Source organism: Phacochoerus africanus, chromosome 4 (assembly GCF_016906955.1).
Source record: "Phacochoerus africanus isolate WHEZ1 chromosome 4, ROS_Pafr_v1, whole genome shotgun sequence".
Classification (NCBI taxonomy): domain Eukaryota; kingdom Metazoa; phylum Chordata; class Mammalia; order Artiodactyla; family Suidae; genus Phacochoerus; species Phacochoerus africanus.
The window spans coordinates 150,890,724-150,904,277 of record NC_062547.1 but is presented as its reverse complement, the minus strand read 5'-3'; the positions used below and the strand labels follow the sequence as shown (position 1 = coordinate 150,904,277).

Below are 13,554 nucleotides of genomic sequence, written 5' to 3'. Positions count from 1 at the left end.
GGAAACACGACGGCTCTTCCCCGGGGCTCCATTCTTGTGAGTCATAGAAGGAAACACATCTTTGGTCTGCATTCTGGCATGTGAGTTCCTGAGCGGCAGAACCACCTGACACAGAGCTTTTAAATCCCTTGGCACCTGCTGGGTGGTCGGGGGTCTTTTGTTCTAATGAGGGGCTCTTGCTGGAATCCTGGCCAGCAAAGAGACGGAGCCTTTGATTGCACACTCAGAACTTGCGGCCCCATCGCCTCCCCGCCCCCTGAGGAGGGGAGAGGGGCTGGAAATGGAGTTGATGATCCATCACGCCTGGGTGATGAAACCTCCCTAAAAATCCCTAAAAGTCCAGGCTTCAGAGAGCTTCCGGGTGGGGGGCAGGTGCAGCTGCTGGGAAGGCGTGCATCCCACTCCAGGGGGACAGAGGCTCCTGTGCCGGGGACACGTCTGGGTCTCGCCGTGCGTGTCTCTTCATCTGACGCTTCATCTATGTCCTTTCCTGTGTTCTTTATGATCAAATAAACCTGGAACAGAAACCTTTCTCTGCCATCTGAGACCCATGAGCTGTTCTAGCAAATCCTCAATCCCGAAGAGGAGGTCGAGGGCACTTGGATCCAGAGTCCATCAGCCAGCGCGGTACCGACAGCAGCTTGGGACCTGGGATTGGCGCCCGACGGGGGGCGCGGTCGCCTGGGCCTGAGCCCCCAACCTGTAGGCGCTGATTCCCCAGCTGCGCGGTGTCTGAACTGAGCTGAATGGGTGGGCAGCCGGCGGGTGTCAGAGACCTGGTCGGTGTGGGAGAAACACCGACACGTCTGCTTTGAGATGCGTGGGGCCTGTGGGGCTGAGAGTCTCGGGGAAGGGGAGCGTTCCTTCTAGACCCTCCTAATCCCATTTCTGAAGACCGAACCTGAACGCACTGCCAGGCCCAGGGACGCCTTCGCCTGTCGTCCTGCTGTCCTTCCTCCCTGTGGGACTTGAGCCCAGCACACAACCAGGAGGACACCTCCAGGCGGACCTGCTCCCGCCCTCTGATCTGCCAAAGGGAAACGGGCCCAGCGGGCTCTCAGCTACTGCCACTGCCCTGACAGACTGCGGAAGCCACGCGGAGAACGGGTCCCCCCACCGGGCCAGCACACTGGGGTTGTTCAACGAAGCTGGGAGCTCCTCGCGGGACACAGTGGAACTTGGCAGCGAGAATGTTTGAAGAGAGGAACTGGAGATTCTGGGAATGAGAAGCAGTCTTGCGTCTCATTGCAGGGAGGTCTGAGCACTTTCCCGGCCTCGCAGGCCCACCCAGGTGGGGCCTCTGCCCCCCACCTGGCCCTCCCTGCCCTCCGCTCTCCCTCAGGGCACTGGTCCTTTCTGGCTTGCGGATCAGCCGGCACCTTGCCCCTCCCGGCCCTGTAATCCCTGTGCCCCCTGCTTGGAATCTGCTTCACCTGTGCCTGCCCCGCGGCCCCCCTCAGAGAAGCCCCCCTCCAGCCCCCCTGCCTGCCACCCCTCCTGGCACTTTCTAGGGCACCATCTAGCTCAGCTCCTTCAAAGCAGCGCTGGACTTGCTTCTTGTCTGCCTGCCCCGTCCCTACAGAAGCTGCACAGGGAAAGACGTTCCCGGCCGAAACCAAAGCGCCCAGGGCCTGGCACACCTCAGGAGGTGCCCTGGTAGCGCTGACGAGTGAATGAAAAAGAGCACTTCCCCTAGGGGACGTCTGATGCCTGGGCTTTGCCTACGGAGCTCCTGCGCCAGGGATCGGATCCCAGCCACAGTGGCGACCCAAGTCCTGGGCTGGGGCTTGAACCTGCACGACGCTGCCCATCCTGTTGGGCCGCAGCGGGAACTCCGCCTGGGCGTTAAACTAAACAGTTTAGGCTGAATGGCTTCTAAAGCCCTTCTGCCTCAGACAGTCGAAGGGGCTAGGACACGGGTGTTTGGGAGACTTTATACGCTGAAAATATGTGGGTGACAAAGATTCTGCAACCTGGCTGCTGTATGTGAGAAAGTTCCAGGGCTGAGAATTCAGTGGGAGAGAGAGAGTTCTAGCAGATTTAGTAATATCTGCCTCAGATGCAGGTAAGGGCGCAACACTGCTGTCCCCGACAGAAGTGAATACTCAAGACTGAACAGCCCTCGTGAGATGCATCCCAGCAGCGCCCCAGACTATATTTAGGGTGCATCTGTGTCCTCAGAGAGGGACGTGGAAAACCCTTGCAGCTAATGCCTCTTTAGAGCGTTTGTGTTAATGCCCCAATGTGAATTCGAGTCAAGCTCAGCGGCTTTTCTTCATCCCTTTCCCCTTCCCCCGCTTTGAGACAGCTGTGCTGACCACAGCGCCGCGGCCCGTCTGGGCAGCCCCACTCCCCACAGCGGGCAGAAGCCCACAGGGCAGAGCCCCACGCCCTGAACTTCAAAACTCGGGGGGTGGGGGAGGAGGCCGCACACCCAGTTCCAGCCAAGCTCTGTGACTCGGCCGCATGAAGCGCGTCTCTCTTCTCAGAACGGTGCCTGTGGGGGCTGGCTTGTGGCCCAAGCAGTGCTGACCGTCGGGAGACTCTCAGGGCCACCAAGAAATGGAGAGGCGGATTCTTTTCGTTTTAAGACAACAGTTCAGTCTCTGTCTCCCCTTTCTGACCCCACCCAGACGGCACCGCCCTTGACTGGCCTCCAAGCTGGCCCTGGAGGTGGAGTGTGGCGTGTACTCCTCGGCTCCCACTGCTTCAAGCCAACCCCCAAGCCCTCTCTTACTGACTCATCTGCACGCTGGCCGAATCTTAGCCTTCCCTGTATCCCAGCGCTCAGCCTAAGGCCTGACACGCAGTGGGGCTTCCATCAAGATCTGTGGAATGGGGGTGGCCATTGCACTGGCTGTGTGATGCTAGAACCGGATTGCAAAAAAGCTGAAAGTTACAAAATCTCCCCCCCACCCCCGCCCCAGGGCTGTACCTGTGGCATATGGAGGTTCCCAGGCTAGGGGTCGAATCAGAGCTACAGGTGCCAGCCTACAGCACAGCCACAGCAATGCCGGATCCAAGCCACCTCTGCGATCTGCACCACAGCCACAGCCATGCCGGGTCCTTAACCCACTGAGCGAGGCTGGGGATCAAACCCGCGTCCTCATAGACCTACCTGGCTTCATAACCCGCTGAGCCACAATGGAAACTCCTGAAAGCAGCAGATTCTTTGGTTCAGTGACCCAGACCCTGGCCCAGCCTCTCCAGCCTCTCCTGAAGGCGGCAGAGCCAAGGACGGCTTCTGGAATCACGTACACACGCAAGTGACAAGTACTGTGGGCCTTCGTGAGTTTCATCTCCCTGCCGTACAGGGACCACAACGGGTCCCATCACACAGGTTATTGGAAGGTTCAAGCGAGCTGACGCCGGCACAGAGCTCAAACCTGCCAGCAGCTGCGACGCTCACACTAAGGTCTTTCCTCGCTCAGGTTCCTATTTGGGGCTTCACCACGGATCACCTCGGAAGGGCCTCTTCCGAACGCTCCTCTGCGGGCAGAGTCAGCCCCCGGCCCCCTCCCTGGGCCCCTCCAGGGCTGGGCTCCCCCTTCCTCCGCAGCCCTTCGGAGGGTGTGCTTCAGACTTTCTCCTACTGCATTTTGGAGGCTTCCAGGGCGGGAGCCCCCTGTGGCTGCCTTGTCCCCATGGCAGGGGGGCAGCGGGCCTTGTCTCTGACGTCTTGACAACCAGAGGCGAGCAAGCCCCTCCCCCGAGGCCGCCGTGGGCTCCGGGTGGCTTTCTGGTCTTTCCTCTTCACCTGCCCGCTCAGGTGTGTCTCTGCCGTCCTGCAGGATGAGCATTTCTGTGACTTCGTGGACAAGCTCACCGAGTACCAGACTAAGCACCTCTTGGCTTCTCCCATCATGAATGGAAAGGACGTGGTGGCCGTGCTCATGGCCGTGAATAAAGTGGACGGGCCCCACTTCACCCAGAGAGATGAAGAGGTGAGAAGGCTTCAGAAAGGGCTGGCGTGGCCGTGCGAGCGGTTCTCGGCTCGCCAAGCCCTCTGAGCCTCCCTGTGCGGCCGGGCCTTGGTTTTCCCCATCTCTTAGGCAAAGGGCTGGTGATCTGATGCTCTGTGAGGGAGGCAGGGCAGGGCACACATGGAGACGCTGGCTCTGGGCAGCTCCCTGCGGGCCTAGTGGTTAGGACTCCGTGCTTTCACGGCTGCAGCCCGGGTTCAATCCCCGGTCTGGGGACGGAGATCCCACATCAAGCACGCTGCACGCTGCAGCTGGAAAAGGAAAAAAAAGGCAGCAGCAGCAGAAGAAAGGTGTTGAGCTTTCGAGCCGAGAGGGCCGGGATAGCCGTCCTGGCTCTGCTATTACCTGGCTGTTTGACCCGGGCACCCCGTGTAGTCTCTCTGAACCTGTTTCCTTCTCTCTAACGGATCTCCTGTGTCACCTCTGTAGCAGCTCTGGAAGCAGGTGTGATCGAGGCAGATCCACAGAGATGACAGCTTGGGGACTCAAACCCAGTAAAGAGCAGCCCGTTTCCTTGTCTGCCTCCCCATCAACACAGACATTCTATATTCCGCAAACTCTGCGTTCTGGTAACACAGCGCTTCAGGAGTCAGGATTCCATGACCCGTAGCCTCGCACACCGGCTCGGAGGCAGCTTTGCACGTGTTCCGCCTTATCCGCCAGGGGCACAAGTGGCCAGAGGAGGAATGCGCCCTCCTCATCCGTTTCCCCCATGCCGTTTGATTGTTTTCCAGATTCTTGCCAAGTACCTCAATTTTGCAAATATAATCATGAAAGTCTTCCACCTGAGCTACCTGCACAACTGTGAGACCCGGCGCGGCCAGGTAAGGGGCTTGGCTCAAGGGCGGGAACTGGACTGCCCTCTTATCAGAGCCTTGGTGGGGTCACCTGGCCAGGCAGTGGCAATACAGGCACCTGAGAGCCGTCCCACAGGCTCGTGTTAACGAGGCCGCGGCCGTTTGGAAAGCTGTGTCGCAGCGTGACTGTCCGGCCAAGCTTTCATATCGGGAGGTTGGCGTTTGAATCCCTGCGAAGCCATTGACTCGCTTTAAGATCCCGAGCAAATGACTTGAGCTCCCCGAGCTTCAGTCTCCCCATTTGAGCCAAGCGGGGTACCTGTGGGCTGAGGCACACACCCCGTGTGCTACCCGAATGTCTCTTACCATCACTCTGATCAACGACCTACGAGATGAAGGACTTGGAGCGAGTCGGGCCCGCAGAAGCTGCCCAGCGACTCGCTCTCGGAACCTCGGTTTCTCCATCAGGAACCGAGGACCACTGCCCTGCGTTCGTGTTTCCCCAGATACTGCTGTGGTCTGGGAGCAAAGTCTTTGAGGAGCTCACGGACATCGAGAGGCAGTTCCACAAGGCCCTGTACACGGTCCGCGCCTTCCTCAACTGTGACAGGTACTCCGTGGGGCTCCTGGACATGACCAAGCAGAAGGTGAGACGCGTCCGGGAGCAGGCTGCACACGCAGCAGGCGGGGCCCTGGATCCCCGCCTCGGGCCGCAAATTCGGGTGCACAGCAAAGAGGCTGGGGGGACGTGGGTGACCGTGAAAAGTTGTTCCCACCGAGGAGAGGGGCCAGCCTTGAAGGGGAAAGGCAGTCTAGGGCATCAAAACGCCCTGTACCTTCCCCGGTCCACCGGGGCAAACGAGCGTGAGAGGAGCAGGTGTGCGGAGCAGGTGACATGTCCACGTGGGGTGAAAGGTGCCAGCTGCAGGAAGTGTCAGAACGTGCCCTCGAAGGTGGGTGGAACCCCTGCCGAGGGTGCGCCAAGCCCAGGGCCCAGCCAGGCCGCTGAGGCAGCAGCAGCAAAGGCTGAGATCCGCCCTCGGCCGGCTCGGGGCCACACCGGCGAGGGGGACAGACACTCACACAGCTCCTGGCTGCCTTCTTTAGACGGCTTTTCCCAAACCAAGCCCGCCGTCACTCTTTCCCGACCTGCCTCTGCCCCCTGGAGCTCCTCGTGCTCCCCCTTGGAACAGAGTTCCAGACTTATCAAGATATGCGATTTCTTGTCCCAAAGCCCCAGGTATAGGATTCCTGTCGGTTTCATTTTGCACGCTTTTTCGTGCTGCGGGTAGGGCGCCCAGCGCCCGGGAGCCTCTTCAAGTATTTGGTAGAATGAAGAAATCGAGCACAGAATCCGGGTTGGACAGGACCTCGGGTCTAGTCCAGAGGCTCCCGCATGTGAGATTAAATAAGAATTTGCTGAAGAACCGGTTTCAAAATTGCTGGGCTACCCGAGGGTCTTTTTTCCTTAATGTTCTGTGAACACAGTTGCGCAGGAGCACATGTGGATCATGTCTAAAGAGAGAACGGAACACACGCATCGCCTAGACACAGCAAAGAGCACGGATCACACGCGATTCGTTTGATCACCCACTGCAATATTCGAATCAACTCTTTTGCCTGATATTGCTAAATCCAGCAGTAAGCACTCTGATACTCCTTCCGGAAGTGGCAAATGAATTCATACAAATGAACTGGGTTTTTCTCATGAAAAGAGTTTCTGAGTAGTTGAATGCAAAAAACTCCGTTTTAAGGTTCCCGGTTTGCCCCTTAAAAGATCCGAGCCCAGCCCTGGGCGGCAGGGTTCTGCCCTCTGTTCATTTGAACTCTGCCTCCAAAGGGAAAGTCACATTTAAGCGAGACGATTCCGACTGAGTCATCCCCAACTGACGGGGCAATCCGGCCATCAGAAGTGGGCTGGGCTCCCTCGAATCCCTGTGGGAGGCCCCTCCTCACGCCCACCCCCGCCCCACCCCAGGTAGCTAGGCTCTTACCTGAACTATTGACACTGAGAGAGGCGTCAATAAAAGCCACTGGATAGGGCACTTAACTGGCTGAATCATACGGTGCGAATTACATCCCCAAAAGCTATTTAGACATAAGCGGGGGTTGGGGGGGGGGAGGACGGACTGCGACAGAGGAAGGCGGGCGTCCATAGCCCAACCCTCTGTGGGCAGCACCTGCCTCTCCCCGGGACACGCTGCAGAGCCCCCGGCGTGTGACCCTGCGCTTGTCCTGACATTTGTGTCCCCTCTCCCATCACTGTTGTGGTTCCCGCCCCTCCACCTTTATCTCAAGTCACTCCAGGGCTTCATTATCTCCTGCAGAGACAGCAACCCCCCCAGGCAAGGACGGGAACCCCGAATTTCTCGTGAGCTCCCTTCTGCTTGCCCTCCGGGTGACATCAGACCCGCAAACCACCGCCACAGACCTGTCCCAACAAGAGAGAGTAGCCCAGAGCAAATGGACCACTGTCTAAACGCCAAGACATGAGTGAACAGAGAGGGCCCAGGTTCGGCCCAACACAAGCGGTGCGGGTGCCTGGGCGGCAGGAAGACCAGGGAGAAGCAGAGAGGACGTGCCTGCGTGGGGTCCCAGTTGGTTTCTGCTCCTGGCGCCTCGGGACCCCGCAGAGGCTTTGCTGGCCTCCTGCTCTCCGCTCCCAGCGCCTGTCTTTGCTGTTGGTCTTACACGTGTCGCTCTTTCTCGATGGAGCCCAGGCATGAACCTGTGTGTCCACATTTGGCACCATCATTTTTTTTTCTTTCTTATTTGGAAAATATTTTTTTCCTGATTACAAAGGCAGCAAATTTTATTATGGAAGAATTGCTAAATAAGGTATAATCTCATTCCAACACACTAGAGAAAACTGGTTGTTAACGCTTTGTTCTGAATTCTCTCTTTTGGGGGGGGGTGGGCATGCCCGCAGCACACGGAAGTTCCCAGGCCAGGAAGAAAACCCACACCACCCCAGTGACCCAAGTCGCAGCTGTGACAATGCTGGATCTTTAACTGCTAGGCCACCAGGGAACTCCCTGTAGTGGATTCTTGGAGAGCATTTTCTAAGTATAGTTAAATGTTGGGGTAACATGATCTATATATTTTTGTCACCTCACACCTTTCACTCATCAATGTATCATGGACATCTTTTTTTTTTTTCTTTTTCTTTTTGTCTTTTTAGGGCCACACTCATGGCACATGGAGGTTCCCAGGCTAGGGGTTGAATTGGAGCTCCAGCTGCCGGCCTCCACCAGAGCCACAGCCATGTCAGATCCGAGCCGTATCTGTGACCTACACCAGATCCTTAACCCACGGAGCAAGGGCAGGGATCCGACCGGCATCCTCAAGGATACTGTTGGGTTCTCGACCCACTGCGCCACAGCGGGAAATCCATCACGGGCATCTCTTCAATCCTACGTACACGTCTGTGGCATCACTGTCACTATGTGCAATAATTGATGAAACAAGTCCTCTCCTAGCGGTTTTTCCTAATTTCTCACTGCAGCAAATGATGCTGCAAGAAGCACCACTTGAGCTCCAACTTCAACCACAGGCTTAGCATGTACTTGAGGTGAATTTCGGGGCCGTGGAGACCCCCTTGTCCCTCTCACGTCCCAGGGCACAGGGAGCGCGAGGGTGCGCCCACGGAGCTCCCGTCTCTTGCTAGTGATGGGACAGACCCAGTTCTGAGGACCCTGACACATCCCCAGCGCAGGCATGATCCACCCTCCCCCCGACGCTGGCGAACCCAGGAGCCCTTGTAGGCTCTTCTCTCCGATGACTCAGAGAGGTGGGTCTTGTTTTCTTCATCTCCTATTTGTGAGTTCCTCCCAGGACACATAATTACTGTTTTTCTCATTCCTAGGAGTTTTTTGACGTGTGGCCCGTCCTGATGGGGGAGGCTCCGCCCTACTCTGGTCCCAGGACTCCCGATGGAAGGGTAGGTCTCCCTGCAGCCCGTCCGGTAGGGTCAGGTGCTTGAGGACGTGCAACTATAGGACACTGTGCACCTGCTGACGTTCCCTTATCACTTGGCTCTGTCTCCTCTGGGTTGCATGTGTCCCTGGAAGTGAGCATCATTCCTCACGATTGCCCAAGCCCCGTACTTTACAAAGTATTTTAAACCCACACTGCAGTTTCACAATAATGTGGGGCGACGGACAAAGGAGGAATAAATATCCTCATTCCACCGCTGAGGAAAGAACTGCAGACAGATCAGCGCCTGCTCAGGGATTTGCGTGGCAGGACCGCCGACAGCGAGCGCCGTGCGTCGTCTGAAACTCGAAGCTGGGGAGTCTGCAGACTGGTGGCCAGAAGGTCAGCTCCCGTCAACAGATTAGTATGTGTGGCTATGGGAGTTTTCAGATTCTTCCTTTTTGTTTTGACCTTTAAAAGTATTTGAACTGGTGCACAGCTTAGCTGTCCCTATGGAGCATTTCACCGAAGTCACCTAAGAGCTGGACTTGTTTCTTCTGGGGGTGTAGAGGCCGAGGAACGAGACTCGAGCGAGCGCAGCGCAGCTCGCAGGCACCGCGCATCTCAGTTCACTCCGGGCTCCTTGGCTGCGATCACAGTCAGCTCTGCGAGCTGAGCCCAAGACATAAGCCTCAGGCTCCCACCTCGCTCATTCTTCACCCTTAAGACACTCCCCCCTCCAAAACTGAACTGAACACGGCGCATTCTCGCTGGGCGCCAGCCCCCCATCGGATCAGTTCAAGCAGCTTTGGTTTCAGGGAGGGACCAGCACGCCCAAGGTCAAGACTTTGCCTTCCCAGGCCCTCTTCCACCTCAGGCAGCAAAGGCTTGTCATGGCAAGAATCTGCGAGGCTGGGCTGTGAGGCAGGAGGCCCACGACAAAGAACTCTGGTGCCAGCGGGGTGCTAGCCCGCAGGTCACATAACCCCCTGGGGCCTCCACTGTCCCATCTACAGGGCGCTGTCACCAAAGCCATCTACCAAGGCGGCTCCACATTCAGGACATAGCTACGCGAGGAAAACACACAGGCTGGGCCCAGATACAGCATGACAGGACCGGCCCAAAGTGGATCTTCTGGAAAGAGCGTGCGCTTGAAGGGAGAGAGCCTGAGTTAAGGTCCCTGCCCCGCCAGCTTGCTGCGTGGCCTCGGGAGCCTCGCCGACGACACCTGTCCCAGCAGGAACGCCGTCCAGCTGGCCAAGCAGGGCTGCGGCCGCTAAAGCGAGTCCCAGCGACATACCGTAGGCCCTCCCACAACCCTGGTGACCTGGGCCCAGGCTCACCATCTGCCAAGCCCCCCACCTGGAAGGTGTCATTTACGCTTCTCGTCAGTTTACGAACGAGGTGGCCTTGTTCTCCCACTGGGCAGTCGAGGAGATTGAGGCTCAAAGGGGACAAAGCGTTTGCAGACAGTCCAAGGTCAGGACGCTTTTCTGTCTGGCCAAGGTCACTGCGACCGTGCTTCTTAACACTCCAAACATCGCCCTCACGCCTGACCCGCAGCCTTCGCAGCAGAAATACAGCTTTTGTCTGGATTTGGACCCTTAACCTCCTCAAATCTTGAGTCCGAAGCCGTCTCATGGCACCTGGAACGCACGCCATCTCCCTTTAAAAATCACCCGACCTCCGTGTCCGCGTTGGAGTCATGAAAATGTTATAATGCGAAGTAAGCTTCTCGGAAAAAAGCAAAACATAGCACTTCTTTTAAAACGGGTGTATTTCCATGCGTGCTGATTCGGCCCTGGCTCTCTGAGGCTCTTTCAGAGCCCCTGTGTTACAGCGTCAGCTGCTCAGGTACCAAAAGGCGACAGAGGTTCTCGTTGATGGTGAGGTTCTGACTTGCCAAAGCCTGTGAACTGCGACATGAATGCGGCCTTGAAAGCAACTTGGCTGAGCTGCCATGTGCGGAAAAAGTTCCGTTTACCTAAAACACAGTGGCCTTTCTGTTGCTTTCTGTGAAAGCAATGCTTCTCCTGTGGGTTCAAAAAAAAAAAAAAGGTCCATTTCTCATCTTTCTAAAAGGAGCCTCGTGGAGCGCCCTGGGCAGGGCAGTCTGCCAGGCCCCGGGAGCCAGCAGCTTGCCGGCACCGTTCACACGCGGGAGAGCAGTGAACAGCCCAGGATGTATCCATGCACGGAGAACTACTGGGTCAAAGAACACGGGCTTGTGTGTGCAGCCCGACGCGGCCGCCTGCGCCGTCTGCGGCGACCAGCTATGCTATAACCACCCACCCGCGGTCCTAGGATCAGCGCTGCAAGGGCCTTTGGGGATTTCCTAGTTCAGTTTTTCCACTTCCCAGATTATCTTTAGAACCCTCGGCCTCCACATCGGCCGCCTTGGCCAGGGGCGCCAGGACGGGGGTGGGGGACAAGCAGGAGAGATGCAGGGTCTCCGCGTATCCGACTCGGCTTCTGTGAGGGTGACATCCCTGTCACCTGCTCTGCTGGATTCAGGCCCAGGCTTCGTTTGGGGAAAGAGCTCTGCTACGCGACCCCAACAGCAGATAAACGCTGCCGATTTTACGGCTGGGAAACTGAGGCCCGAAGAGGACACGGGGTAGAGCCAAGACCCGGGCACCAGCCTGCACCCCAGCTCTCTGCCTGCTCCGCACATCAGGCTGCACGGTGCTCCTGGTCTCCCCCTGGTGCCTCCTCCTGCAGGGAGCCGTCCAGGCCCCTGGGGCAGCCAACGCCACGGGAGCGGCTCCCGAGGTTCAGTCGTGTAGCTGCTGCCAAGGCTGGGCTTTGAGGAGCACAGCCTCTTTGTCCCCCGTGAGGCCGAAGGTCCTGACGGCCTGTCAACCAGACACCCTGACTACACCAGGACTTTCTCCTTGGGGGAATTCTGAGTCAAGAGGCCGGGGTGGGCCAGGGTGTCATCATTTAAATCTCTAGGGCAGGCCTTCTCAAAACACCTGCGGTAAAGGAACCATTTTTAAAAAAACACCCAATTGAGGAGTTCCTGTCGTGGTGTAATGGAAACGAATCCGACTAGGAACCATGCGGCTGCGGGTTCGATCCCTGGCCTCGCTCAGTGGGTTAAGGATCCGGCGGTGCCGTGAGCTGTGGTGTAGCTCACAGACACAGCTTGGATCCCATGTTGCCGTGGCTGTGGTGTAGACTGGCAGATGTGGCTCCGATTCAACCCCTAGCCTGGGAACCTCCATATGCCATGAGTGCAGCCCTAAGAAGACAAAAAAAAAAAAATTATTGTGAGTTTCAGCGCACACACCTAACCTGACTCAGTCAAAGTGCAACACGTTTCTACACACTGACTGAGTTTCTGCTTTTATCTCATCGTGGGAGAGTCACAAGTAGTTTGCAGCCTGGTCCCAGTCCAGGGACCACACCATGAGGAGCCCTGTCCTAGGCGAGTGCGAAACAGAGGAAAGCGCAGTTTTAGGCTAATTAACCTTGAGTGACGCAGCAGAAGCAGCGCCAAGCTCAGGAGTCCAGGGCCGAGGTTCTGGTCTTACTGGAAAGGAGACTTTCCTCTCCTGGGTCTCAGTTCCCTACCGGCCTGTGCGCATCACACCTGGGGGTCCAGACGTTCTGGTAAGTACTGCTCTTTTGCCTGGAGAGCTGACGAAAAGGGGCCACCTGCCAGGCTCCATGGCCACATTCGGGAGTCACGTAAGCAACATTGAAGGGAATGGGAAGTTTTTTTCCTTTGCTATTTAGGGCCACAGCCACAGCATATGGAATTTCCCAGGCTAGGGTTGAATTGTAGCTGCCAGCCACAGCCACAGCCACGTGGGATTCGGGCCACACCTGCAACCTACATCACAACTCATGGCAAAGCCAGATCCTTAACCCACTGAGCAGGGCCAGGGCTTGAACCCGTGTCCTCATGGATCCTATTCAGGTTCTTTACTGCTGAGCCCCATCAGGAACTCCAAGAGAATGGGGCTTTTAATGGTGCGAGGAGGAGAGGGGATGGAGGAGGCGGGACGTGAGTGGGGAAGGCAAGTCCGGAAGAGCTGGCCCAGCAAAGGGGGCGGCTGAGTGAGGGAGTGAAGGAGAAGCGGCTGGGACCACGCAGCTTCCCGGTCGGAGGACGGCTGGGCGGACGATGGTTCCGAACCGCCGGGGCCTCCACGCGCCTCCCTCTCTCCCTCACCACCAGCAGGGATCCTTCTTTTTCCTTGGACTCAATGCCCAGATCCCCTGGGAATGCTCCCCGTCCCTCTCTCCGCCCCGGTTCCCAGCCCCCACCTGGCCACCGCAAGCTGGTTCCCAGGAGGGGCGTCCTGGATCCTGAGGGTTGGCTGAGGCCAGTGAGCTGAGGAGGTGGCTGGACGGCGCCCTTAGAGGGTCAGGCTGGTTTCTTCTGGAGACCCGTGGGGGGCGCGTGGGAAAGAACAAAGCCTGCCTTTCTCACGGCCACGCCTGCGACGCCCTGGCTCAGACTCTGAAAGTGTCTGTCTTTGCCTCTAGGAAATCAGCTTCTACAAGGTCATCGACTACATCCTGCACGGCAAAGAGGACATCAGAGTCATCCCGTAAGTCCCGCGCAGCACGCGCAGCACGGCAGGTGCTCCATCGACGTCCAAGAGACACGCGTTCCGCCATCAACACCAACGGGGCCCAAGCGGGCCAACCCCCGGGTTAGGGGCGGGAGCGCAGCGAGGACGTGGTGCGGCAGGGGCGCAAAGCCGGCACCCCGGGGACATGAGGCGGATGCTCGGTCGGCCGCCGTGAGCTGAAAGTCAGGTCCAGGGTTGATAAGCGGCCTGGCCTGGCCTCTCTGCAGCAGGAGACCCTGCAGTCTGATCAGGGCTTTTCGACGGCTCTCTGGG

General features: G+C 57.7%; 1 protein-coding gene across 1 annotated transcript in view; it reads left to right on the top strand.

Moving 5' to 3' along the window:
• PDE6A (phosphodiesterase 6A) overlaps positions 1 to 13,554 on the top strand; it is a 59,825-nt gene that overhangs the window by 5,223 nt on the left and 41,048 nt on the right. The window contains exons 2-6 of the mRNA XM_047779033.1: positions 3,792 to 3,944; positions 4,718 to 4,807; positions 5,287 to 5,427; positions 8,646 to 8,720; positions 13,193 to 13,257. Of these exons, the coding sequence (XP_047634989.1) occupies positions 3,792 to 3,944; positions 4,718 to 4,807; positions 5,287 to 5,427; positions 8,646 to 8,720; positions 13,193 to 13,257 (524 nt within the window). The remainder of the gene's footprint in view (positions 1 to 3,791; positions 3,945 to 4,717; positions 4,808 to 5,286; positions 5,428 to 8,645; positions 8,721 to 13,192; positions 13,258 to 13,554) is intronic.